Source organism: Anolis carolinensis, unplaced genomic scaffold (genome assembly GCF_035594765.1).
Source record: "Anolis carolinensis isolate JA03-04 unplaced genomic scaffold, rAnoCar3.1.pri scaffold_12, whole genome shotgun sequence".
Classification (NCBI taxonomy): domain Eukaryota; kingdom Metazoa; phylum Chordata; class Lepidosauria; order Squamata; family Dactyloidae; genus Anolis; species Anolis carolinensis.
The window spans coordinates 15,470,514-15,497,603 of record NW_026943823.1 but is presented as its reverse complement, the minus strand read 5'-3'; the positions used below and the strand labels follow the sequence as shown (position 1 = coordinate 15,497,603).

At 46.3% G+C, this 27,090-nt stretch overlaps 1 protein-coding gene across 5 annotated transcripts in view; it reads left to right on the top strand.

Moving 5' to 3' along the window:
* taf1 (TATA-box binding protein associated factor 1) overlaps positions 1–25,756 on the top strand; it is a 34,433-nt gene extending 8,677 nt beyond the window's left edge. The window contains exons 9-40 of one of the 5 annotated variants that reach the window (XM_008121760.3): positions 28–144; positions 675–842; positions 1,496–1,623; positions 1,720–1,827; positions 2,654–2,827; positions 3,010–3,183; positions 3,275–3,379; positions 3,855–4,055; positions 4,612–4,753; positions 4,915–5,045; positions 5,549–5,629; positions 5,731–5,880; positions 7,615–7,737; positions 7,858–8,033; positions 8,251–8,492; positions 10,084–10,297; positions 10,468–10,633; positions 12,193–12,404; positions 12,569–12,677; positions 13,140–13,238; positions 14,148–14,325; positions 14,497–14,564; positions 15,269–15,391; positions 15,679–15,771; positions 16,818–16,902; positions 17,255–17,322; positions 17,418–17,534; positions 19,265–19,390; positions 20,951–21,049; positions 21,289–21,448; positions 23,754–23,931; positions 25,066–25,756. In XM_008121760.3, coding sequence (XP_008119967.2) covers positions 28–144; positions 675–842; positions 1,496–1,623; positions 1,720–1,827; positions 2,654–2,827; positions 3,010–3,183; positions 3,275–3,379; positions 3,855–4,055; positions 4,612–4,753; positions 4,915–5,045; positions 5,549–5,629; positions 5,731–5,880; positions 7,615–7,737; positions 7,858–8,033; positions 8,251–8,492; positions 10,084–10,297; positions 10,468–10,633; positions 12,193–12,404; positions 12,569–12,677; positions 13,140–13,238; positions 14,148–14,325; positions 14,497–14,564; positions 15,269–15,391; positions 15,679–15,771; positions 16,818–16,902; positions 17,255–17,322; positions 17,418–17,534; positions 19,265–19,390; positions 20,951–21,049; positions 21,289–21,448; positions 23,754–23,931; positions 25,066–25,294 — 4,544 coding nt within the window. In that variant the 3' untranslated portion in view covers positions 25,295–25,756. Of the gene's footprint in view, positions 1–27; positions 145–674; positions 843–1,495; positions 1,624–1,719; positions 1,828–2,653; positions 2,828–3,009; positions 3,184–3,274; positions 3,380–3,854; positions 4,056–4,611; positions 4,754–4,914; positions 5,046–5,548; positions 5,630–5,730; positions 5,881–7,596; positions 7,738–7,857; positions 8,034–8,250; positions 8,493–10,083; positions 10,298–10,467; positions 10,634–12,192; positions 12,405–12,568; positions 12,678–13,139; positions 13,239–14,147; positions 14,326–14,496; positions 14,565–15,268; positions 15,392–15,678; positions 15,772–16,817; positions 16,903–17,254; positions 17,323–17,417; positions 17,535–19,264; positions 19,391–20,950; positions 21,050–21,288; positions 21,449–23,753; positions 23,932–25,065 lie in introns of all 5 variants that reach the window. The other 4 variants (XM_016997827.2, XM_062963886.1, XM_016997828.2 and 1 more) reach the window with 4 other exon arrangements.
* Positions 25,757–27,090: the final 1,334 nt, after the last annotated feature.

The window sequence follows — 27,090 nt, the reverse complement described above, 5'->3', positions numbered from 1 at the left end:
AGTGCTCTCTCTTGCTTCCGTCCTCAGGGCTGAACCGCAGTGGCTCTCTGCTCAACTTGCCTGTTCCTTTGGTGCAGAAGCCCAACATGGCAGGAGTCCTGGGGCTTGCCAAGGGCAAAGAGAAGCAGCTCTTAGAACAACAAGGTAAAGAAGAGGAGGACGGGAAGGGGAGTGTACAAAGAGGCCATTGACTGAAGATTTAAACACCTTTCTCCTTACATCTAGTTTGTTGTTGTTTCCAAGTAGTAGTTTACAAGTCATGGCAAATCTCACAGGGTTTTCTTGGCAAGATTTGCTCAAAGGGAGTACCGGGTCTTGTCTGACTTTGGAAGCTATGTAGGGTCAGGCCTGGTTAGTTCTTGGATGGGGAACAGCCATGGGATATTTTTTGATGTAGGGTTTGTTCAGAAGAGAACAAGGGCTTTTGAATATTCCCTGATCACTATGATATTCATAGGAGTCCAGCTTTTTGGTAGCCCTTTGGCATAATTTCTTGCACATCTCAGAATGCCACGGTGCCATCTTGCCTTTGGGACTTGCCTTGCATCCAGAAAACTTCAAGGTGTTTTGTCATTTGCTGTGAGTGCAAACCCTACTGGAACAAGAGTAGGAATTTGCTTGTGTTTGGTAGCCCTTGGCATATGTGCCTGCCTTCCTTCCTTCCATCCCTGCAGGGTCCCTGGATGAGGACAAGCCCTGGTTCTCTATTTTCCCCATTGACAACGAAGAGCTGGTCTACGGCCGTTGGGAGGACAATATCATTTGGGATGATGAGGCGATGGAGACTGTTCTGGCCCCGCCGGTTCTGACCCTGGACCCAAATGATGAAAACATCATCCTGGGTATGTCTGGGAATAAGCATGGCAGGCGTGCCTTCTTCTCTACAGTGGTGGAAGATAAGGAATTCATGTTGGCTGAAGGAAATATTCTCCTTAACAGCTTCTTCTCTGAGGCTAGTGAAGTGCCTGGTCTTTGTCTCCCTGAAAATAGCTGTCCGGAGTCCTTCAAGGCATTCTGGAAACTATAGATATGCAAAGGGCCTGTGTGTCTCTAGTGGAATTTTTAGTTCTCTTAGAAAACAGCAATTGCCAGGGTTCCTTTGAAGACACCATGGCAGTTAACTGGATTCTAACTTCCATATTTAAATCTGTCATGTAAGGGAATGAATGGAGAGAGAGCAAGTGGTGGCCTTGGATTGAAATCTTCTTTCCTGGGATCCTCGTCTGACTCTTTGCCATGCCTTTTTCCTCACAGCAACATTATTTGGAAATACCCTAGTTTTGGTGTACATCTTCACTATCCTAAAGTGCTTTTCTCTCTGGACCTCCCAAATGTTGGACTGCACACCTATAACTTCCCCACCATTGAGCCTAGCTTCTGGAAGCTGCAGCGCCTAGAAAGCTGCCCAGCTCCCATTCCTGCGGTGTGTAGTCACTGGATTTCGGGAAGATATAAGGCAGCATTCTAAGAACGTCTCTCATGTGCTCCATCCTAGAAATCCCTGACGAGAAGGAAGAGATGACCCTGAACTCTCCTTCCAAGGAGAACAAGAAGGAGTCTTCACTCAAGAAGAGCCGGATCCTCCTGGGCAAAACAGGGGTCATAAAGGAAGAGCCTCAGCAGGTTGGAGGGTGGGGGCAGTTCTGTTCTCCGCACCTGAGAAGGGCAGGTGGGGCAAAAGCAAGCCCTGACGCCTGTGTGCCTCTTCTTCTGATCTAGAACATGTCTCAGCCAGAGGTGAAGGACCCCTGGAACCTCTCCAATGACGAGTTTTATTATCCCAAGCAGCAGGGGCTTCGGGGAACCTTTGGAGGCAACATCATCCAGGTCAGGACCAGTGAGAGTGTCTGTGTATGTATGCACACTGACTGAAAGGAGACCGGATTTCCATCTCCTGAGGACAGTATAGAAAACATGCAGCCACACAAGGTGTTGTTCTCAGTAAGATGTTTAGAGGACTTGTAGGGCTGTGGATGTGGCTTTGAGGTGTTTTGTCTCCATTATTTTTATTTGTATTTATTTATTTACAGTATTTATATTCCGCCCTTCTCACCCCGAAGGGGACTCAGAGCGGATCACATTGTATACATATAAGGCAAAAATTCAATGCCATATACACATAGAACAGAGACAGACGCAGAGGCAATTTAACCTTCTCCTGAGGAGATGTTTGATTCCGGCCACAAGGGGAGCAGCTGCTTCATCATCCACTGCGACGGCACTTCCTCATTCCAACGACTGGATGATTTTTATGGAGTCGTAAATTAGTTAAATTAGCCTCCCCACTTTATAAGTGGTACCTTAATTTCCTACTTGATAGATGCAGCTATCTTTCGGATTGCTAGGCTTGCAATGAGCAGGGGCTATTTTTAATTTTAATTGTCAGGTGCTCACCCCGCCATGGGCTGGCCTCAAACTCATGACCTCTTGGTCAGAGTGATTTATTACAGCTGGCTACTCACCAGCCTGTGCCACAGCCCTTAGTACTATGATGGGCCTTCTGTTCTCTGTAGCAATCCCTGAATTTTCTCTCTTTGGTGCAGGAGAGTTTCCTTTGTCTGGCAGCAGTGAGGTGGGACTTGGTTTTTTCTCCCTTTCTTTGTGCCAACCGAGAGCATCTCTTTCCCTCTTTCTCTTTCTCTCCTGGGCACAGCACTCGATCCCGGCGGTGGAGCTCCGCCAGCCCTTCTTCCCCACCCACATGGGCCCTATGAAGCTGCGCCAGTTCCACCGGCCGCCTTTGAAGAAGTACTCCTTCGGGGCCTTGTCCCATTCGGGGGCCCATTCCGTGCAGCCGCTGCTGAAGCAGATCAAGAAGAAAGCCAAGGTGAAGCCCTCTCCTTGTTGGTTATTACCACATGGTTTGATACCTCGCTTTGATTGTTCCCTGGTCTCATTCAGGGTTGAAGAAGGAGGATTTGGGCTGCTGCTACTGCTGCTGTTCTTGTGGTACATGTTTCTGCCTGTCTTTCATGCCCTGCCACTTTTTCTTCCTTGTGCTTTGCCCAGATGCGGGAACAGGAGCGCCAGGCCTCCGGTGGAGGGGAGATGTTCTTCATGCGCACCCCACAGGACCTCACTGGCAAAGATGGAGACCTCATTCTGGCAGAGTACAGTGAGGAAAATGCCCCCTTAATGATGCAAGTAGGGATGGCAACCAAGATCAAGAACTATTACAAGCGGGTGAGCGCACATCTCTGGCTGCTGACGCTGAGTTCTGGAGAAAGGAGACCTCCCCTTGATTTGAGCTCTCCCTTGCTTTTCCTCTTGGCAGAAACCGGGCAAGGATCCAGGTGCCCCTGATTGCAAATACGGAGAGACGGTGTACTGCCACACTTCTCCCTTTTTGGGATCCCTTCACCCAGGTCAACTGCTCCAGGTGAGCTGCCTTAGAGGTGGGATGATGCGTGTGTGTCAGACTTGGGTTTGTGTATCAGAAGAGAAGGTTGAGAGGAGACATGATGGCCGTATTTAAATATCTGAGAGGATGTCAAAAGGAAGAGGAAGCAGGCTTGTTTTCTGTTGCTCTGGAGACTAGGACTCAATGGAGCCATGGGTTCAAGTGGTTGGAAAGGAAATATCATCTGAACACTAGGAAGAACTTCTTGATTGTAAGAGCTGTTCAGCAGTGGAACTCTCTGCCTCGGAGTGTGGCGGAAGCTCCTTCCTTGGAGGCTTTTAAACAGAATGGTCATCTGTCAGGAAGGCTTTGATGTTGCTTTTCCTGTCTGGCAGAAGGGGGTTGGACTGAATGGTCTTTGGAGTCTCAGAGTTGGAAGACATCCCAAGGACCATCCAGTCCAACCCATTCTGGCATTTAGCATATAGCAAACGTTATCTCCCTCTCTTGTCAGGCGTTTGAAAACAATCTCTTCCGGGCCCCGATCTACCTCCACAAAATGCCTGAGACAGACTTCCTGATTATCCGCACACGGCAAGGCTACTACATTCGGGAGCTGGTGGACATCTTTGTTGTGGGGCAGGAGTGCTCTCTCTTTGAAGTCCCTGGGCCCAACTCCAAACGGGCCAATACGCACATCCGGGACTTCCTGCAGGTTTGTTTGTTTGTTCGTTCAGGAGGGGGGGATTTCTGCAGTCAGATGGCAGGGAAGAGCAGGGGAAGCCAGGCTTGTTTTCAATGAGTAGGCTGCCACAGACTTTCTGGATTGCATGGGAGCTTCTTTTTTTTCGTGTCAGGAGCGACTTGAGAAACTGCAAGTCGCTTCTGGTGTGAGAGATTGGCAGTCTGCAAGGACGTTGCCCAGGAGACGCCCGGATGTTTTGATGTTTTTATCATCCTTGTGGGAGGCTTCTCTCATGTCCCCGCGTTGAGCTGGAGCTGATAGAGGGAGCTCATCCGCGCTCTCCCGGGTGGGATTCGAACCTGGCAGCTTCAAGATCAGCAGCCCAACCTTCAAGTCACGAGGCTTTAATCCACTACACCAAAAAAGCCTTGTGGAAAAAAGCATGGGAGCTGAATAGAGAGGAAGGCTGGTAAAGACATTGCATGCCATCTTGTGCACACAAGGTTGTTCATTCCTAGGTTGGGGAACCTTCAAGCCGCTTCTGTCCCTGTGATTTCAGTCTGCTTGCATTTGTTTTCCTTGGCAGGTCTTCATATATCGCCTCTTCTGGAAGAGCAGGGATCGGCCCCGGAGGATTCGTATGGAGGACATTAAGAAGGCCTTTCCTTCTCATTCGGAGAGCAGCATCCGGAAGCGGCTGAAGCTGTGTGCGGACTTCAAGCGCACCGGTAGGGAGAAGGAACATGGTTTCATCTTTTGGGGTTCTGGGAGACAGCTCCCAGCTTGCTGCCTAAAGGATCTGAAAGGAAGGGGTAACAATGACTCGCTCCACCCCTGGTGCCATTGAATATTCCTTGGCTGTCTCAGTTGTGGCTGTTTCTGGTTTCAGGGATGGACTCCAACTGGTGGGTTTTGAAGCCAGACTTCCGGCTCCCAACTGAAGAGGAGATCCGAGCGATGGTGTCCCCTGAGCAGTGTTGTGCCTATTACAGCATGATCTCCGCTGAGCAGCGCCTGAAGGTGGGGCTAGAGAAGGGATCCTTGGGAGGCTTGTTTTGGAACTCTGCCACATCCTGTACAAGTTTGTAGTCCTCATCGAGGAATTAGATGGGCAGATGAGTTAGTTGGCAGGAAAAAAGCCCTCACTCTCTCTGTGTCTGCCTCTTTATTCTTTCCTCCTATCTCCTGTTTGTTAGACTGACACTTTTCAGGGACACACCTGTTTTTATTCAAAGCTAGCTTGGGGATCCGGTGGTGCCCGGGTTGTTTGAAAAAGTCATTGTTTGCTTTAGGATGTTCATATAATTTAGTTAATTAGTAACACTATTTATTAGAAAAAAGCCAGTCTTGGATTTAGTTTTTGATGAATGGCCCCATTAGAAAATACATAACAATGTGGATGAACTACAATTCCCAGAATGGTGTGTCAGTCTTTGTCTCTGTTGTGCTGCTTGAGCCACTCTAGGAGCATATCTGTGCTGCAGGCTGTTGTGGAAAAGGTCTTACTCTTTTTCTTCCCTCAGGATGCAGGTTATGGGGAGAAGTCCTTCTTTGCCCCCGAAGAAGAAAACGAGGAGGACTTCCAAATGAAAATAGATGACGAGGTAAGAAGGCCATCGCTGTTGTGTTCTTTGGGCTTCTCAGGCAGACCCTCGAAGGTTGGCGACGAAGCACAATGGCCTCCTCTCCTCCCCCTTTCTCTCAGGTGCGAACAGCCCCCTGGAACACCACCCGGGCCTTCATTGCGGCCATGAAGGGGAAATGCCTTCTCGAAGTGACTGGAGTGGCTGATCCCACTGGCTGTGGGGAAGGCTTCTCCTACGTCAAGATCCCAAACAAACCAACGCAGCAGAAGGTAAGCGAAGGAGACGTGGAAAAGGTCGAGGGGCTTGAAAGCCATACGAAATCCAGGCTATCAGGCAAAAGGGCATCCCTCTATAGGCGTTTGCCCATCAGCCCCGGCCCCACCATCTTTACAGCCCCAAGGCTGAAGGGGACACGGGGAGGAGGGTCTTCTGGTAAACATCTCTTTTGACAGAGACTAAAATGACTTTCTCTCAACTTGTCCTCCCTTTGGCAAGCAAAGACTTCAAAAACTCCCTGTAGTCTTTTAAGAACTTTGTAAATAAAGCACACCTGAGAGCTTTTAATTAAATGGGCTTTAAGTTTTCAAAAATTATTTTCGCTTTCATATAGCATATAGTATAATATATATACTGTGTTTCCCTGAAAATAAGACAGTGTCTTATATTAATTTTTGCTCCAAAGTTGCACTAGGTCTTATTTTCAGGGGATGTCTTATTTTTCCATGAAGAAGAATTCACATTTATTGTTGAACAAAAAAATGAACATTTATTATATACTGTACAGTAGTTGTCATCATAAACCAGCATAACCAGACAAACTGTGAATCCTATCAAGAATTTCTTGTTACTACCATTATTTCCATGTACAACAATCTATAGTACGTACATTGACTGATCCTGCATGCTCTAGTGTTCTATTTGGTCGGCATGCTTCCAAACAAAAACATTGTTAGGTCTTATTTTTGGGGGAGGCCTTATATTTAGCAATTCAGCAAAACCTCTACTAGGTCTTATTTTCAAGGGATGTCTTATTTTCGGGGAAACAGGATATATATAAACTTTATTATGGTCCATGGACCCACAGCTGTTAAGTGGATAACATACAGGAGTTTACAGAACATTCAGAACCGGGGAAATGTGCTAAACAGACACATACTACACAAAGTCAGGTAATGCCCTGATTGGATGGATACTAGGCTCTTAGTATATAGTATAATATACTATTTCCACTGTTTATGTTAATATTGTTGTTCCATTTTAAAGTGGATCATATATGTATAGTTCAAACATGCAAATGACCCACATTAAAATGGAACTGCACTATCAACAGTGTTTTAGAAACAGCCTTAAAATATGCAAGTGGATCATATATAAATATATGTAGTTCAAACAGGCAAATGATCCACATAGAAATGGAACTACACTATCAACAATGTTAGAAGCAGGCTTAAAACATGCGAGTGTAAATAATATAATATTAATCATTTGCATATTATATATATATATATATATACACAGTAGAGTTCCGGTTAACCAACACTCCGTATTATCTGACATGCCAGGTCCCCTGGGAGGTGCCCGTGCACGTTGCTAGGTAGATAGCAAGCTACCTAGCAACGCGCACGGGCGCCTCCCAAGGGGCGAGCACTCGGCTTAGGAAACCGCCTGTGCATGTTGCTAGGTAGATAGCAAGCTACCTAGCAACGCGCACGGGGCGCTTCCTTCAACCGGCTTGCTGGATAATAGGGCTTCCCTATTATCCGTCAGATCCAGTTATTTGGCATTGGGCCCTCTCGTTTATGTTGAATAACCGGAACTTTACTGTAATTCAAACATGCAAATTATGTTATACATATGAAAAATCTGTAAGATGTCTTGAGTCCCATGTTTGAGGCAAAATGTGGTCTATAACTACTAGTAGTAAAGAACAGCAGCAGCAGGCCCTGGCCTGCCGCAATGGCTGAAGGAAGCTGTAAGGGGAAAAGGTCTCATTCTTCCTGCAGCAGGATGACAAGGAACCGCAGCCAGTGAAGAAGACAGTGACTGGGACAGATGCGGATCTCCGACGTCTATCTCTCAAAAATGCAAAACAGCTCCTGCGCAAGTTTGGCGTTCCTGAAGAGGAGGTGAGCTATGACAGAGGGCTGGCTTGCCATAGACTTCCCTCCCCCCTTCCTCCTCCTCCTCCTCCTCCTGGTGCCTCTATGGCCACCTTCTGCAATCATGGGCTCCCTCTTCTCCCTCAGATCAAGAAGCTCTCCCGCTGGGAGGTCATCGATGTGGTGCGGACCATGTCCACGGAGCAGGCACGTTCTGGTGAGGGCCCCATGAGCAAATTTGCCCGCGGCTCACGCTTCTCAGTGGCTGAGCACCAGGAGAGGTACAAGGAGGAGTGCCAGCGCATCTTCGACCTTCAGAATAAGTGAGTCAAGGCCTTGCTTGGGAGATCGTCATGCCTTCCTAGCTTTCTTTCTCCGCAAACCCAGCAGTCATGGCCTTTGCCAGGAATCCTGCTTTGTTTGCAAGATGGTGACATTTCCTTCATGGTGGGAAGGTTTAGAACACTTGGCATGGAATGACCCATTTTAAATGGATAGATTTTACCATGGGGCATGTGTGCGTGTTTCCTTCCCTTCTAGAGTGCTGGAATCCACTGAGATTTTGTCCACGGACACAGACAGCAGCTCTGCCGAGGACAGCGACTTCGAGGAGATGGGGAAGAATATCGAGAACATGCTCCAGAACAAGAAGACCAGCTCGCAGCTCTCCCGGGAGAGGGAGGAGCAGGAGCGGAAGGAACTGCAGAGGATGCTGATGGGGGATGACAGCGGCAATGACAAGGACCGGGGCAAGAAAGAGAAGCGTGACAGGAAAGGGCTGAGTGAGTGCTGAGCTGTTCGGGGAGGGGGCTTGCAGGCACAGGGAAGGAGGGAAGCCATGGCCTCTAGTGGTTTCTTGATGCTGGAGGAGGCTTGAGATGGGCCATTCAGCATCATTAGATCATCTTGGCTCTCATCTAGTCCAGCACCCAACGTTCTACAGTAGTCCTCTGTTGGGGAATTCCAAAAAGGGAAAAGCATTCAAAGACCTTAAAGCTGAACACAACATTACGGTTGTAGGCAATCCCTTGTGGCCCATTGGGTCTGTAAGTGATTGTAGAGAACTATACTGTCCAAGACTGTTGCCATCCTGGAGGAGCTGCAGAATGTTCACAGCTTTATCAGGGCATCATCCAATTTTCAAGAGGACGGTCCCAGAGAGCATTGCGATTCACTGTGTCAAAGGCCTTTGCAAGATGGATGAATGCCATATACAGAGGTTGATTTTGTTCCCTGCCATTTCTCTTGGAGCTTTTGTGCAATGAAGCCAGCAACAACAGCAGAGCTCTCCTAATTAGTAGCCATTGACCATTGTGGCCTGACTAACAGACCAGGAACAAATAAAGAGGAGGAATGGTGTAAATAGGGTTTAGAGGTTGCTGGGGAAGCATAGTCGTGTTGAGGCTCCTTGCCCCAAACCCCTAGTATCGCTATCCCATTCAGACACCAGAAATGAGATTTAAATAAAAGGTAAAGGTTTCCCCTGACGTTAAGTCCAGTCATGTCCTACTCTGGGGGTTGGTGTTCATCTCCATTTCTAAGCCGAAGAGCCGGCGTTGCCCGTAGACACCTCCAAGGTCATGTGGCCAGCATGACTGCATGGAGCGCCGTTACCTTCCCGCCGGAGCGGTACTTATTGATCTACTCACATTTGCATGTTTTCGAACTGCTAGGTTGGCAGGAGCTGGAGCTAACAGCGGGCGCTCAAGCCGCTCCCGGTATTTGAACCTGGCACTTTTCAGTCTGCAAATTCAGCAGCTCAGCGTTTTAACGCACTTTGCCACCAGGGCTCCGAGATTTAAATACAATAGCTTTAATTTGCAAAGCAAACCCATCGGGTGACCAGTGAAGAAGTGCCACCCAACTGAGATGTGTAGTTTGGTTTTATAATCAGAACTTTTTGAGCATGCACAAAGTTCAGTACTTTTGTGCTCTTTTATTAGCAGGCACAAGGATATTTTTCCATAGCTTGTATCCCCCTCTTCCCCTTCCCTCTCAGTTCTCTGTTTTCAGCTGTTTTTTCTTTCTCTCTTCAGGTCATAAAGGCCTCCTGAGAACTTTCCCCCCACTTTTATCTAACTCTTCTTTTGTCTAGCAAAGAATTTAATTTTTTTTCAACTCCTCCAATTCTTCCCTCTTCCCTCCTGCCTCAATCTTTCTTTCATCTTACTTAAAACTTCATTCTTATACAATCTTATTTTCTTCAGTGGGGAATGGGAGAGATGGGAGAAGGGAGCGGTGTGTCAGTCACTGCCTATGGGGATTCGTGGTGGTGGTGATCCCTGTGGCTCAGAGTGGCCTGGGAGCCCACCTCCTCACATTAGGGACTGGCTTTCCCTTGGGCTTATTGTATGCCACCCTTTTGTCTTGCAGCCTCCACCCCTGGGAACCTCGGGGGCTCGCACAAAGATGACGATACGGCCTCGGTCACCAGCCTCAACTCCTCGGCCACCGGGCGCCGCTTGAAAATCTACCGCACCTTTTGCGATGAGGATGGGAAAGAGTACGTTAGGTGTGAGACGGTCCGCAAGCCCTCCGTCATTGACGCCTACAGCAGGATCCGGACCACCAAGGACGACGAGTTCATGTAAGACGGGCCTTCCACAGTGGGAGGGATGGCCCTTGTGTGGCTGGGGACCTACTAGTTCTGGTTAACCCCTGCTTTAAAAACAAAAAAAGCCCACTCATCAGTGGAAAATAGTTTGGAGAGGAATGCTGAATAGAGTTCCCACTTAAAGGAAGGCCTTTGCGTTCCAGCCGGAAGTTTGCCCTCTTTGACGAGCAGCATCGGGAGGAGATGAGGAAGGAGAGGCGCCGCATCCAGGAGCAGCTGAGGCGACTCAAGCGGAACCAAGAGAAGGAGAAGCTGAAAGGCCCCCCTGAAAAGAAACCCAAGAAGATGAAAGAGCGCCCAGATCTGAAGGTACGTGGGGAACCTTCGAGGTGTTCAAACAGGGGCTGGGCGACAGGTATCTTTCAAGGGGGTTTTAGTTGTGTATTCCAAGATGGTCCTTGGGGGCCTTCCATGTTAGACCTCAACCACATCCTGTCCATGTTTATGGTCCTCATCAAGGACTTTGTTCGGTAGATGAGTTAGCTGGCCATGAAAGCCCTTCCTTCATTTCCCTCTTTGTCTGCCTCTCTCTCTATCTCTCTGTTCTCTCCTCCCATTTGTCTGTTTGACTGATACTTCTTAGGGACATGCCCCTTTTTCTGAGCACATGGCAATCTCAAGTCTTACAATTTGTTCTTCTCCTTTGAGCATGGATAGAGAGAGACAAGATGTCTTCGGAGAGTTAGATAGTTATATAGCCAGGCCCTAATTTTCCTAAATAGTGATGTAGTTCTTTCCAGTAAAGTTTTATAACTTTTAAAGCTTGACTCTTCTCCTGAATTGCTGAAGCTCATTAACTTTGCTGCTTTGCTCAAGAAGCTTCTGACCTGCTAAACTATTATTAATAATAATAATAATCATCATCATCATCATCATTATCATCAGTGCAGGTGGTCCTGGTGGTGATGGGCACACTGGGTGCCATGCCAAAAGATCTCAGCCGGTATTTGGAAACAATAGACATTGACAAAATTACGATCTGCCAACTGCAAAAGGCCACCCTACTGGGATCTGCGCGCATCATCCAAAAATACATCACACAGTCCTAAACGCTTGGGAAGTGTTCGACTTGTGATTTTGTGATACGAAATCCAGCATATCTATTTTGTTTGCTGTGTCATAAAATAAAATAATAATTATAAAAGATCTCAGCCGGCATTTGGAAACAATAGACATTGACAAAATTATGATCTGCCAACTGCAAAAGGCCACCTTACTAGGATCTGTGCGTATCATCCGAAAATACATCGCACAGTCCTAGACACTTGGGAAGTGTTTGACTTGTGATTTTGTGATACGAAATCCAGCATATCTATCTTGTTTGCTGTGTCATACAATATAATAACAATAACTTTATTTATACCCCTCCACCATTTCCCCGCGGGGACTTGGGGCAGCTTACAACAAGAATATGACAACAACATAGCATACAATACACACGATCCACTAAAACAATGAGATTTAAAAACAATGCAATACAAGATAAAAACAACGTAATAGTTACTTTAAAAACTGGAACATCAAATTGTTCTGCACAGCAAAGGGTGACTAATACATCATTCCACCAGATCCAAGAATAGAATCAAAATGAGTAAAGAAGTAACAAGGGAACAATTTCACTTAAAGTGCTATAGCATGTAGAGTGAGGAGCAAGAAAAAGTGCCATTAAGGTTGTAAATATAGAGTAGATATCAACTGCTGCTGCTGCTGTTTTAGGTTAGAAATGCTTTTGTTTTTTGTTTAAAAAAAATTCCACTAGCATTTCCAACACTGGGGCTTCTAACTGCTGTTAATGAAAGCCTTGTCGCTTTCCGGAGTTGTGTTCTTGTGCTCCAGGCCCTTTATTCCTTCTGCTCTTTCTACCGCAGCTGAAGTGCGGTGCTTGCGGTGCCATCGGCCACATGAGGACCAACAAGTTCTGCCCACTCTACTACCAAACCAACGCACCCCCCTCCAACCCAGTGGCCATGACGGAGGAGCAGGAAGAGGAACTGGAGAAGACAGTCATCCCCAATGACAACGAGGAGCTGATCAAAGTGGAAGGCACCAAGATCGTCTTGGGGAAGCAGCTCATTGAGAGGTGAGGGAAGGCAAGAAAGGGCCCAGCACCAAGCTTCCAGGGGGAGAAATGGGGTGGAATAGAAAATCTGCAATCTCCCCTTTAAATCGAAGGTGATGGGGCTTTCCTAGAGTCTTTGTAAATGATCTCCATCAATCAGCCTGTTGTCTCTGTCTACCTTGCAGTGCGGATGAAGTTCGCAGAAAGTCCTTAGTCCTGAAGTTCCCAAAGCAGCAGCTTCCGCCGAAGAAGAAACGGCGGGTGGGAACCACGGTGCATTGTGACTACTTAAACGTAAGATTCATTCAACTTTTCCTCAGGGACTGTGTGGTTGACCCAAGCCTCGTCACATTTCCCATAAAATGCAAATTTTCTGAGATTATATTGGCTAAGTATTTGAAACTTAAGTTGACTGTTGTTTCAGTTGCCATTCTGATGAGCCTTGATGACTTCTGCTGTAGCTCTTCGTATGTCTTTTCTGTTTGATATGATGTTCTATTGCAGCCTCTGGATTATGTTTTAGTTGAGGATAAATTGTTGTGTGTCACTTCAGTTGGAGTCTAAATTATAGACAGGAAATACTTCTGAGCCCCAGGCAGGACTGCGACCAGGTGGGCCTGGAGCAGGAGACGAAACAGCTGGAAGCAGAGATGTTGCAAAGACAGATTGGAAATGTTGGCAGGTTCTTTCCCAATGTCTGAGTTGCATGTTGAGCACGACAAAGGTGTGCAACTGTCCCTCCTGTGTCTCTTTCAGCGGCCTCACAAGTCCATCCACCGCCGACGCACAGACCCAATGGTCACGCTCTCTTCTGTCCTGGAAGGCATCATCAACGACATGCGAGATCTTCCCAATGTAAGAGCTTCGGGGTCTCAAAGGTTTGATTTTGGTGTCCTGGCCTTGGGTTCTGTGGACTGGCCACTGTAGGAAGCAAGAAACTGGGCTCTTATAAGTCTGTGTTTACACAACAGCTTTCTGCACACGCTTCCTAGCAGATTACATAGATCCGCCTTGGTCTGACCCCTGAGGAGTGTTCTTTGTCCTCTTAAAGCAAAACAATTTAGAACTAGTGCTGGTTTCAATTGGATCATTTATTTAAAACATTTTTACTTAAACTATTTGTAATTGGGTTTTGTATTTATGTTGTGAGTCACCTTAGGAGAAAAGTGGAGTCTCAATGGAGTAAAATAGAGCTTTAGAAATGAAAGGCGGTATCTGTGGTTAATACCATATTGACTCGAATCTCATTCACCATTGAATCTAATGCCCACCTCCATTTTCAAAGTCCTGAAACCAAAAAAGTGTTTGCTGCTAAATTGCATGTGCAGCGGCCAATAGTGCACTCTTCGTATTTTTTCCAAAAGTATGCATTACAGTGGCTGCCTCTTTAGAAATCTTTCTTCAAAAAGAAAAATTTTAGGACACCAAAGCTTCCAAGGATGGAAAAGAAAACTTTGGGGTGCATCTCTGCTGTAGAATGAATCCACTTGTAATTGCCTTGGTTCAGTGCTATGGAGTCATGGGCCTGTAATTTGACAAAGTCTTGAGCCTTCTCTGCACCATGATTATGGTATTATGCAAATCTAATGTGCACACTAATTTTTGTAAGGTTAGTTACACCAAAGGGGACCATTAGAGTCAAGTAAATGGGGTATTTTTCCCAAGGAGACTGGGTGCTTCCCTCCAGTTTCTTTGGTGGCTCTTCCGGAGACCAGGGCCACTCTGGGCAATGGAGAAAAATCTCCCTTCTTTCTCTGCTCGCAGACATACCCCTTCCACCAGCCCGTTAACGGGAAAGTGGTCAAAGACTACTACAAAATCATTCTGAAGCCCATGGACCTGCAGACCCTGCGGGAGAACGTCCGCAAGCGGTTCTACCCGTCCCGCGAGGAGTTCAGGGAACACGTTGAGCTCATTGTGAAGAACAGTGGCACGTACAACGGTATGTCAAAGGTTTCATTCCCCCTTCTCTGCTCCTCGTAATTCCTGCTTGGCTTTGAGGCTCAGAGTTCACAGTAAATGCTAAAATTGAAAAGCCCTGAGAAAACGCAGCTGTGGATATTCCTGCCCTTCCTGGATTCTGCTGTAAATGTTTCTGCTTCTGTGCTTTCAGGGCCCAAGCACTCCTTGACTCAGATCTCTCAGTCGATGCTGGACCTGTGTGACCAGAGGCTGAAAGAGGCAAGTGTTTCATCTGTTGGGGTTCAGGTAGAAAGAGATGGGTGGCTTGGGGTTAGACCTTACCTGACCTGAAACTCCAGGCAGGAAAAGCACAATCAAAACCACGCCGACAGATGGCCACCCAGGCTTTATTTAAAAGTTTCCGAAGAAGGAGCTTCCACCAGGCTCCGAGGCAGAGAGTTCCACTGTTGGACAGCTCTTGTTATGGTCAGGAAATTCTTCCTAATGTTCAGCGGGAATCTCCTTTCCTGTCGTTTGAACCCATGGCATCATTGAGGCCTAGTCTCCTGCTCAGCAGAAAACAAGCCTGCTCCCTCTTCCTTATGGCATCCTTTCACATATTTAAACTTGGCTTTCATGTCCCCTTATCTCAGGCTTCTCTTCTGCAGGCTAAACATGCACAGCTCTTTAAGCTGCTTCTCAGAGGACAATATCTTGTGTCTCAAAAACTAGATTGAATACGGGAAAACTGGTGTTAATTTTGCAACCAGCAGTTGTCAAATATACCCAGAATTAGGGCAAACATTTGAGGCACCAAATTGTGTGTTGGCTGGGGCCTTGCTTCTTCCAAAATTGGGGGGAAATGTGAAATATAACATTGGATCTGGCTATTATAAATGCAGGAATGTATCAGCAATTAGCAATGACTTTAAGAGAGCTGCTCTGGAGCTAAGAGCCCTTCCATCCTTGGCTTTTATTTTCAGAAGGAGGACAAACTGGCCCGTTTGGAGAAGGCAATTAACCCGCTTCTGGATGACGATGACCAAGTGGCCTTTTCTTTCATCCTGGACAATATTGTCACCCAGAAAATGATGGCTGTTCCAGATGTATGTGGCTCATCGCAGGTGGCAGTGTGTGTGTGTGTGTGTGTGAAGGGGGGTGGGGGTGGGGGCAGGCCTGGGGTTTTAACACGCCTTGATGGAAAACTAGAACTTCCCCGAGCCCTGGCACTTTCTTCTTCCTTTATTAAATGTGTAGTATTCTGTGGGTACAAGAAATGGCGTTTACAGAGGGAAGCTGGACAACAGTGTCCTAGGGTCTCTGGAAGTCTTTGATTCTAGGATTCCTTTGCCATTTCTACACCAGTTCTTCCCTGTGCTCTGCTTTTCTCCAGTCTTGGCCCTTCCATCATCCTGTGAATAAGAAATTCGTGCCAGATTACTACAAAGTCATTGTCAGCCCAATGGACCTGGAAACCATCCGCAAGGTATGTCTTCAGAAGGTTGTGTTAGTTTTCTGTAAAACAAAGGGCAGCCCTTGGCCACATGCTGCCCCTGGGCTGCTGAAACCCCCACCAATCTCTGAAATCACCTCCAAAATAGCTAATCTGGTGTTATTTGGGAGTGATCTTAATCCCCAAACCACACATCAAGCTTTCCAAATATATAAAAACATGCAAACTGGAGTGGCGTACAGGGAGTGTACTACTCCTCTGTTACGCCAGTTCCACTTGCTGCCGATTAGCTACCGAGCACAATTCAAGGTGCTGTTGTTAGCCTATAAAGCTCTAAACGGTTCCGGCCCAGCTTACTTGTCCGAACTTGTCTCTCGCTACGACCCACCTCGAAATTTAAGATCTTCGGGCGAGGCCCTGCTGGCGGTTGCGCCAGCCTCACAGGTGCGGCTGGTGGGGACGAAAGACAGGGCCTTTTCAGTAGTGGCTCCCCGCCTATGGAACGCCCTCGCAAATGAGGTCAGGCAGGCTCCCTCCCTTCTATCTTTCCGTAGGAAAGTTAAGACCTGGTTGTGGGACCAGGCCTTCGACCAATAACAGCAGCAACAATTATTACCATCCTAGAACTCAATGACAGACCAGCTATCAGACTTGAAATGTGCCAATTGTATATTTATATGTGTATTTTTATCAATGTTTAATGTAATGAATTTTAATTGATTGAATTGTTGTAATATTTTTATACTGTGTTTTATTGTAAGCCGCCCTGAGTCCCCTATGGGTGAGAAGGGCGGGATATAAGTATTGTAATAAATAAATAAATTGTAATAATGATACCCCACGACTATTCCAGAAGCCTGCACTTTCCAAATAGCTCTGTTGTGCTTTGAAGTCCCTCTCAAAACGATGTCACGAAGTGATGTGGTGTCTTTTCCTGTCACCATTTTGAGAGGTGTTTGGCCCTGCTGTTGGGGACACATGGCCTGCGTTGGCTGGGCCTGTAGGTTAAGGCCAGCTTTTTCCCATGTTTCCTCCAGTTGTGCAGTCTTTTGCCTTATATTCCAATTTATTCATTGTAGAATATCTCCAAACACAAATATCAGAACCGAGAGATCTTTCTGGATGATGTGAACCTGATCCTTACCAACAGCATCAAATACAATGGTAGGAGATGTTTTGGGGGCCATGGAGGGCTTTGAAATCTTTCCAGCTATCAACTGCATAGGGCCCTTGAGAGGTTTCCCAGAATGAACCCTGGGTGGGATGGTTCTGCTTATCTTCAGAAACCCCCTGCTTCATGGCAGGGGGTTGGACTGGATGGCCCATGAGGTCTCTTCCAACTCTACTATTCTATGATTCTATGATTCTATGAAAGGATGATAACAGCATGGATTTCTTTACTTGACAAGGAGTTGGGTTAGTTGATGATTGGGATGCCTCCTACTGCCCATCTACGCAATTCTCTGTGTCGAAGTAGGAACTTGTCGCCTTGACAGAGGCTCATTTGTCATTTTAGGGCCTGACAGCCAATACACCAAAACAGCCCAAGAAATTGTCAACATCTGCTACCAAACGCTGGCCGAGGTAAGTGCTTCCTCTGCTCTAAATTCCCCCAAAGCTGCCTTGGTTTTGAACAGCTCCCCTGCAAATGTCCCTCTCTTTTCTCATCACCCTTTCAGTATGATGAGCACTTGACCCAGTTGGAGAGGGACATCTCGACCGCAAAAGAAGCTGCCTTAGAGGAGGCCGACCTGGAGAGCCTGGACCCCATGACCCCCGGCCCCTACACGCCACAGGTCAGCATCCCCTTCTGCCTCCAGAGTCCCTTGAATAACAGAAAATCCTTGTATCATTTTTCATCAATTTAATACAGGTTGAATCTTCCTTATGCGAAATGCTTGGGACCAGAAGTGTTTTGTGTTTGGATTATGGAGTATTTGTATACGCCAGGCCTCTTCAACCTGTGGCCCTCCAGGCATTTTGGACTTCAGCTCCCAGAATTCCTGACTGTCTTAACAAGCTGGCAATAGGAGCTTCTGGGGGTTGGAGGCCCAAACATCCGGAGTGTCAGCAATTGCAGACCCTCTCCAGTATTGTGCTCCACTCACAAGAGAAAGTCTTGGAAATAGATGTACAGTAGAGTCTCACTTATCCAACATAAACGGGCCAGCAGAACGTTGGATAACCGAATATGTTTGATAATAAGGAGAGATTAAGGAAAGGCCTATTAAACATCAAATTAGGTTGTGATTTTACAAATGAAGCACCAAAACATCATGTTATACAACAAATTTTACAAAAAAAGTAGTTCAATATACAGTACTGCTATGCAGCAATTACTGTATTTACGAATTTAGCACCAAAATATCATGATATATTGAAAACACTGACTACAAAAATGCTTTGGATAATCCATAACATTGGATAAGTGAGTGTTGGATAAGTGAGACTCTACTGTATTATCTACGTTTCTATAGCAAGCAAAAAGTTGCTAGCAATCCTTTGTGCACAAAAGCCCCAGTTTTCTATCCACTCCTACTACCCCCTCCTTCGTGTCCATGCACCTCAGTCCAGCCCTCCTCCCAAACCCATTATCAGACTTTTCTCATGAGAAGCATTTCCAGAGATCCAGGTATCAGCTTTGCCTCCCCACCAGTGTCTCCTCCTGGCCTCCCAACTGTTCAGGGAGGATTTATGGTGTTTTTCCAAACATCAGACATCGATCCTGACAAGGAGGGTTGTTCAGGCCTGTCCTAGAGGCATCCAATCCCATCTTGGAGGCCAATCAGGGTCCACTCTGGTTAGTACTTAATGAATACCATGTGCCGGAGCCTCCATTTTGGAGTAAACAACCAGCAATACTATCTCCCTGCCTAAGGAAATCTTATTAAATGTCACCACAAGTCACAAGGTGACTTGTGTATTTATATATTTGTATTTACACATTGCAACATTCCCATTGGTATCTGATGCATGCATTAAACTCCCTATGGAAGCAACCAGACACTTGCTTTTATTTCGCCACTGAAAAAGCTTTCTCATTCACATTCCTATGACCACAACAATAACTTTAGCATGGGTAAACTTTGGCCCTCCAGGTGTTTTGGACTTCAACTCTCACAATTCCTAACAGTCTGTAAACTGGTATATACATACTGAGATGTCTTGGAGATGGGGCCCAAGTCAAAACATGACATTCATTTGTGTTTTATAGCATGAAGGTCACTTTACACAATATTTTTACTAATTCTGTGCATGAAACAAAGTCTGTGCACATTGAACCATTAGAAAGCCAAGGCACCAGGAAGACAATTTTGGATTTTAGCGTGTTTCACATTTCCAGGTCAGGGATGCTCAACCTGCATTGTCTCTGGTTTTCTGTGTTTGAGAGAGATGCCTGCCTCTCTCTGGACACACCTTTGTTTTCGGATCTGTGGGTTCTGCTACCCAACTTTTAAGAAGCATCTGCACCTTGCACTGCTTGTCTCCCCGGATTTTGATTTCCTTCCTTTCAAATGCCCTTTAGCCCCCAGACCTGTACGACACCAACACCTCCCTGAGCATGTCCCGCGATGCCTCAGTCTATCAGGACGAGAGCAACCTCTCTGCGATGGACACCCCCACAACAACCCCTGAGAAGCAGGGGGCACAGGTCAGAGCCCCGCGGAGGCTAGGGGGTCCGAAATCCCAGTTGGGAAAGATTCTGGGCTGGGAAGGAAGGAGGGCGGGAAGGCAGTGTCTTGCAATGGGAGAACCTCAGCAAAAAACGTGGTTGGGGCTACAAGCCGCATAAGAGACATCCGTTTGTTATTGAAGGCTTTCATGGCCGGAATCACTGGGTTGCTGTGAGTTTTCTAGGCTGTTTGACCATGGTCCAGAAGCATTCTCTCCTGACATTTCACCCACATCTATGGCAGGCATCCTCAGAGATTGTTTGATGCTAGAAACTAGGCAAATGGACTTTATATATCTGTGGAAAATCCAGGGTGGGAGAAAGAACACTTGTCTCTTGAGGCAAGTGTGAATGTTGTAATCTGCCAGCATGATTAGCATTGAATAGCCTGGTAGCTTCAAAGCCTGGCTGTTTCCTGCCTGGGGGAATACTTTGTTGGGAGATGTTAACTGAATGTTTCTTGTCTTGCCTAGTTTCCAACATCTCATAATCTCTAAGGATGCCTGCCATAGATATGGGCAAAATGTCAGGAAACAATGCTTCTGGAACATGGTCATACAGTCTGGAAAACTCACAGCAACCCAGACTTTGCATTCCTTTCTTGTGATGAACAACTTTGATTCTCTTCAGTTTGGTGTCTCATGAACATTTGTCAAGGTCCTGTATGACCAAAAGCCTTCTTGTGAATTTCCAGGGCACAGATGTGGAGAAGGATATATGTTCTGCCAATGGCTTATCCTGTGATTTCTTCATAATACAGAAGCAGTTTGTTGGAGTTGAAGGATAATTTGGGAGACCTGTTTCTTTTGTGTGTTGCGCTTTGATGTGATAAGGAAAGTCACAATTGTAGGATGCCTAGGGAAAGGTTTTATTTCAAGTCATTGCTCAGGCTGTTTCCTGGACTAGTACCTTTCCCATACAGTCCATCTTTCATATCAGGTGTCATTGGATGTTTCCCATTTTTTCTGCTTTTATTCCATTTTTAATGAGCCGGGAATCAATGCAGTGTGATTTGGTGCTGAAGAGGTTGAGAAAGAGTAAGAGATGGCTATGTTCATGTCAACCAGATACTGCAAAACAGACCTCTTCAATCTGTGGCCCTCCAGGTCTTTGGGCCCCGATTGCTAGCTTGTTTAGTGGCCAAGAATTCTGGTAGCTGAGGTTCAAAATACCTGGAGGGCCACATGTTGAAGGGCCTACAAAATAACAGAAGCCTATTATCAGTCTGTGTTTATTAGTTGCCAGAAGATAGGTCACTGTTCTTGTGCTGGTCTCTGGATGCTGAAGCAATAGGTCCCATGAACCCTGCTATTCTAGGGAGCTAGGAAGGAAGCTTGTCCACAGTTTTTTAACACCCCTTGTCTTGTGGACCTTGTGGCTTTCCTTTGCATTTCAGGGAGCATAGTAAAGGCCTTTCGGTCGGAGAGTAAGACCATGTGGGAGCCTTTTGGGGCCAGGCTGAAAGGGCCACCGGGCTTCCTCCTTGGCGCCCGATCCATCCTCAACAGCATTGTTGTTGTCTCTGTGTTCCTCACTCAGATGCGGCCGGGCCGATGTAGGCTGGGCGAGGAAGACTCTGACGTAGATATTGAAGGGTTTGATGAGGATGAGGATGGGAAGCCTAAGACTCCAGCCCCAGTGAGTATCGTCAGCTCCGCCTGGAGTTCATGGGTCGGCTCCTGCTCTCGGGGCAGACTCCGGGGCAGCACAGGGCCTTTCTTCTGAGCGAGGCTGGAATGCAGGCCAGGCGCGTTCATTTCGGTAGAAAGAGGTGGCATTGCTGGTGAATTATGTCAGCGGACAGAGAGACGTGGTCTTCCATGTGCCAAAATGCCCTTGCCTCCTCCTACCATTAACCCTTCCTTCTGCCCCAACAGGAAGTGGAAGATGGAGATGGAGACGGAGACCTGGCTGACGAGGAGGAAGGTCTGGCCCAGCAGCCCCAGGCCAGCGTGCTTTACGAGGACTTGCTCATGTCTGATGGAGAGGATGATGAGGATGATGGCAGCGACGAGGAGGGTGACAACCCTTTCTCATGTAAGACTTCATAGAATCATATAGTTAGAAGAGACCCTCAAAGGCCAACTGCTCCAACCCCCTTCTGTCATACAGGAAAAGCACAAAGTACTCCTCACAGATGGCCACCCAGCCTCTATTTAAAAGCCTCTAAAGAAGTAGCTTCCACCACACTCTGATGCAGAGAGTTCCACTGCTGAAAAGCTCTTTTTACAGTCAGGAAGTTCTTCCTAGTGTTCAGGTGGAATCTTCTTTCTTGTTATTTGAACCCATTGCTCTGAATCCTAGTTTCCAGGACAGCAGAAACAAGCGTGCTCTCTCCTCTTTTGATTCACCTCTTGACCAATTTCTCAGTTAGGACCTCTTGACCAATTTCTCAGTTGGGGCCGGGCTGTGGCGCAGGCTGTTGAGCAGCTGCAATAAATCACTCTGACCATGAGGTCATGAGTTCGAGGCCAGTCCGTGGCGGGGTGAGCACCCGTCAATTAAAAATAAAAAATAGCCCCTGCTCGTTGCTGACCTAGCAACCCGAAAGATAGTTGCATCTATTAAGTAGGAAATAAGGTACCACTTATAAAAAAAGTGGGGAGGCAAGGTTAACTAATTTACGACCTGGAATGAGGAAGTGCCGCCAGAGTGGGTGATGAAGCAGCTGCTCCCCCGTGGCCAGAATCGAACATCCCCTCAGGAGAAGGTTAACTTGCCTCTGCGTCTGTCTTTCTCGGTCTCTGTTTGATGTGTTTATGGGCATTGAATGTTTGCCCTATGTGTGTATAATGTGATCTGCCCTGAGTCCCCTTCGGTGTGAGAAGGGTGGAATATAAATACTGTAAATAAAATAATAATAAATAGGACAATATGTCCAGGTGACATGAGCTTGACCAGAGGCTAGACATAAGGAGCCACAACAACACATTGAACCATGTTCCTTTTCTCTGGAACAGAGGGTTCATGAGGCTACACTTCCACAACAGGAAGTTTCATTCACCAGTGCAACCAGTATTGTGTTCATCTGTCAGGAGTGCTTTGATTGTGTTTTCCTGCCTGGCAGGATGGGGTTGCCCTTGATGGCCTTTATGCACTCATCTTAACTCCATGACATTTTTAGAGGCATTCTGTTGACCTTTCCAAGCCTTATGCCATTCTTTTATTAGTTCTAAAGTGTCCCTATTTGTTTGCTGAAAGGCGCAAAAAGCAATGACCTGGTAGGGCAAACATTCCCTCCTGTAAGCCAAACTTTGTAAAACTGGGCAGGGCTCTCAACCTGGCAATATTTGGACCTCAAAGGGTTGAGATTGGAAGCAGGGCCAATAACTTGAAACACTGTTGAACTTTGAAGGACAAATAAGAGCAGAGGTTGATCTGCAGGAAGAGCAGGATGTGTTTCATACATGAATGAGGGCAAGGATGTTGCAGTTTGGATGGCAGATAAAACATCATAAAAGTCTGAGCCTGTTCCTTTCCAAAGCCTGGAGTAGGGTTGAGGATGCCCTGATCTTGGTTTCCTTAACCAGTTCTTTATTTTGCCCGTTATGCCCCATTGCTGCAACTGGAGCATTAGTTAGATCCTAGCAGCCAAGGGTTTGTTCTTGATTTAAAAAGCAGTAGGAAATGGCTGTGCTTCTACTTCATTTGGTTTGGAAGTCCTGGCTTCGGTTATCAAATGATAATGATGGGGCAGGAGAGCATGGATGGGGAAATTACCTTTCCCCATTTTGGAACATTCTGCACTTTGCCCAGGATCTATGAATTAGTCTCCTGTTTTTAACATTGTATGCTGCATGTTGATTTTAATGGTTGTTTTTTTACTGATGCTGATGTTTTTATTGTGATAATTGTGTTATTGCTCTGTTATTGTTATTTGATTGTTGTATCGGGCGAGGCCCCATGTAAGCCGCCCCGAGTCCCTTCGGGGAGATGGGGCGGTGTATAAAAATAAAGTTATTATTATTATTATTATTATTATTATTATTATTATTATTATTATTGATGCTGCATTTTGAGAAAGGAAAACTTCGGTAACATGGAGATGCGATTCATGAGAGGAAGAGAACAGCAAATTTATCTGTTCCTTGCTGGAGTATTTCTGTACTTTCTTATAACAGCAGGCATATAACTATTTTCAGAGTAGAGAAATTCAAAACCTGATTTAAAAATGGTTTTATCTCCTGCTGTTCCCTTTCTTGATATTTTTGCCACACTCGATGGCTTTTCAGAATGATAGAGCTGAAATGTCCTGTGAATGTCCGCCATTGAAAGGAAAGAAGGCGGCTGCTTGATGGAGAGCCGTTGTGCCATGTCTAACTCTTCTGGTTGCCTCTTTCAGCCAATCAGCTGAGCGAAAGCGGGAGCGATTCCGAAGTGGAGTCTAGCGAAATGAGACCCAAGCAGCCCCACGTCCTCCAAGAAAACACTAGGATGGGCCTGGACAACGAAGAGAGCATGATGTCGTACGAAGGGACTGGTGGGGAGACGTCGCATGCCATGGAGGACAGCAATGCCAGGTGAGCAGGCGGTGGAAGCCATTCAGGCAGAAACCTCAGGCCCAGTGGTTCCCCAGATCTTGTGCTGCCTTTCCCTGATATTCTGCTGTGTTAGAATGCCTATATCACCAAACTGAAACCTCAAAAGTGTGAAGAGCCATTTCGAAATGCCTAGGAGTTAGTCTTAGCTTCCTTGCAGAAGTGGTGTATGGCCCTGGTTATGGTCAGAATAGTGTTCTTTTTTCTTGTAAATGTGATAATTTAATTATTCCAAAAGATATCTGCTATATTTGAGTGTTGGCCTAGGCCTTGGGGAGGCCAAGCTGGGGAATTCCTTGGGCCATAGAATCTCACTTGATGACCTTGGGCAAACTGCACTATCTCAGCCTGAGAGGAGTTTCTTCTCTTGACACTATCTCTAACATAACAAATATTTTCTTTTGAGTTAACAATTTTCTACACAACTAGAGGATACAATGTCTGGAAATAACATTTCTTACCATATTGTTTCATATTGCAAACCGCAGGGGCACACTTTTAATAAGAGCAAATGGAAGGTGTGACACATAATAGAAATAGGCAAATGCTGCAGAAAAACACGAAGCGGGTTTGAATCTCAGCTTTTTCTTCCTATTCAAGGGAAATCATGGTGCCTCTCTCTTCTGCTTTGGTCAGACCTCACCTGGAATAGCCCTGTGTCCAGTTCTGGGTAAAGCAGTTCAAGGGGGAAATGGACAAGAGAAGGATGTCTAAACTGATCAACCGTCTGAAAGCCATGAATCTCTCTGAGGAGCAGTTGTGGATATGTAGCTTGGAAAAGAGAAGGTTGAAGGGAGACATGACAGCTATGTTTAAATATTTGAAAGAATGTCCTAAGGAGGAGGGAGCAGACTTGTTTTCTGCTGCCCTGAAAACTAGGACTCAGTGGAGCCATGGGTTCAAGTGATAGAAAAGGAGACTTCACCTGAACCTTAGGAAGAACTTATGTTCCTTCTTTGGAGGTTTTTAAGTTGTGTGGCCATCTGTCAGGAGTGCTTTGATTGTGCTTTTCTTGCATGGCAAGATGGTACTTGAGGTCTCTTCCAATCTTATTCCATGTTTTTCTGTCTCATCTCTAAAATGCAATAATCACAATAAAAAATTATTCTTTCCTAGTTATGGTAGCTATGAGGAGCCCGACCCAAAGTCCAATACCCGGGACACTAGTTTCAGCAGCATTGGTGGCTATGAGATTTCGGAAGAGGAAGAGGATGAGGAGGAGGAGGAGGAAGAACAGCGCTGTGGTCCTAGTGTTTTGCATCAGGTCCCTCTCTCAGAGGATGAGGAAGACAGTGAGGACTTCCAATCTATCGGTGGAGACAGTGATCTGGACTCCGATGAGTAAAGCCATCTCACAGTGAACAACACCTTCCTGAGGCCTGATCAACATCTTTTTGCTGTTTCTTCTCCACTGAAATTTGGACATTCTCTGCTGCTATTCTGAGCGTTACTCCTGGCCTTGCTTTCTGTTGTGTCCTTGCTCATATTTGTACCTTTTCTATTATTTTTCTCCCCTGTACAAAACAGAATGACTCCAGGTCCCATTTTTTACCTGTAAAATTGAACTGCTCTATATTTTCAAATGATGCGTGAGTCAGTTTGTTCCTGTGGAGATTTCTCGTGTGTGTGTGTGTGTGTGTAGATATAAGTCTGTGTTAGTATTAAGGGGCTGATGTGAGCCATACGTGTTTGATCACAAGATCCTTTTGCTCCCAAACAATGTTTCAGCACAGATGCTGTATTTACAGCTCAAGACCCCATGTGTCAAAGGACTTGACAAACCGTGAATAAAACTTTTCCTGTATAATCTGTACTGTTTGGTGGAGGCTGGAGCTCAGAAACGGCCTTCTGCAGCCCTTTGGAGACTCCATACAGAAGGAAAATAGACAGCTAATGGGAGAAACAGATCACTGGGGATCTCCTTGTCAATACCGGTTTGTGGGGAATCCATTTGTTTTATCGATACTGGTTTATAAAGGACCTAGTTGTTATTTTCAATAATTATTTCTCTTACTACTATTCTACTATAAGCAATATCTTGTGGCCTATGAGTCTGATTGTCTTCCAAGGGCAGAGTCTTGGCGGGGGATCCGTAAGTAATCGTAGAGACCTATTCTGAATCTGCATGGTCTTTCTTTCACAACGAGGACATAGGTTTCCTGATGGAAGGTGGTCTCCACAAGGATTTCCTTGTCCTCCATCCACCCCTTCGCCCTCCATTTATGCCTCTTCAAAATCCACATCACTGTTAGCAACAGCTGACCTCCAGTTAGATGCTCGAGAGCCAGAAGTTGTCACATTTTCAAGGCTTGTTTTAACCCCATTTTTCAATCTCTCTTGCTGTGCACCTACATTCAGTTTTCTGTTCTTGATCTGAGAGTAAAAGAACTGCTTTGGGAGACGCTGCTCTTTAGGTCTTCGGACAACGGCGCAATTTGTCCAGAGAAGTGGATGGCAGAGGATAATGGCTTCAGTGCTGTTGGTCTTTGCTTCTTCCAGAAGGCTGACATTTGTCCGCCTGTCTTCCCAAGAGATTTGCAGGATTATCTGAAAGCAACACTGATGTTCCAGAAGGTGTTGGATTTGTGTTGATGTCAACTTTTGTGGAGAGATGGCTGCCAAGTAACAGAAATTGTCAACATTGTCTAGAGCAGGCATGGGCAAACTTGCTTAAGCGGCTGAGGGGGAAAAGGAAGGGGCCTGAGGCTGCTAGGAATGGTGGGAGTTGGAGTCCAAAATGTCTGGACGGCCCAGGTTTGCCCTGTCTGATTTAGCTTGATTTGGATGACAGCCTACTTGCTCCAATGCATTGAGCCCAAAGGCATCCCTAATGGATAGCTTATTTATCATTTGTGGTTGTTTTTGTGTTCGTGAACGCCATTTTTGGTGTTATTTTCCATGTTTTCCTCCATGGCTCTGGAGAGAAGCGGCCATTTTGCACTCTAGCGTCTGAGATGTCGTCACTTCCGGCTGAGTGAAAACTCTACCGTGGCGCGGAGGAGGGGGGGCGGGGCTGCAGGTAGGCCTCTTGCCGCAGTCGAACTCCCGCCCTTTTCGTTCCCGTCACTCATCGCTTCAACCCAAGAGAAGAGGGGCCTAAGGCGCATGCGCGCTGCGCCAATGTGTCGCAGTGGCTGGCGG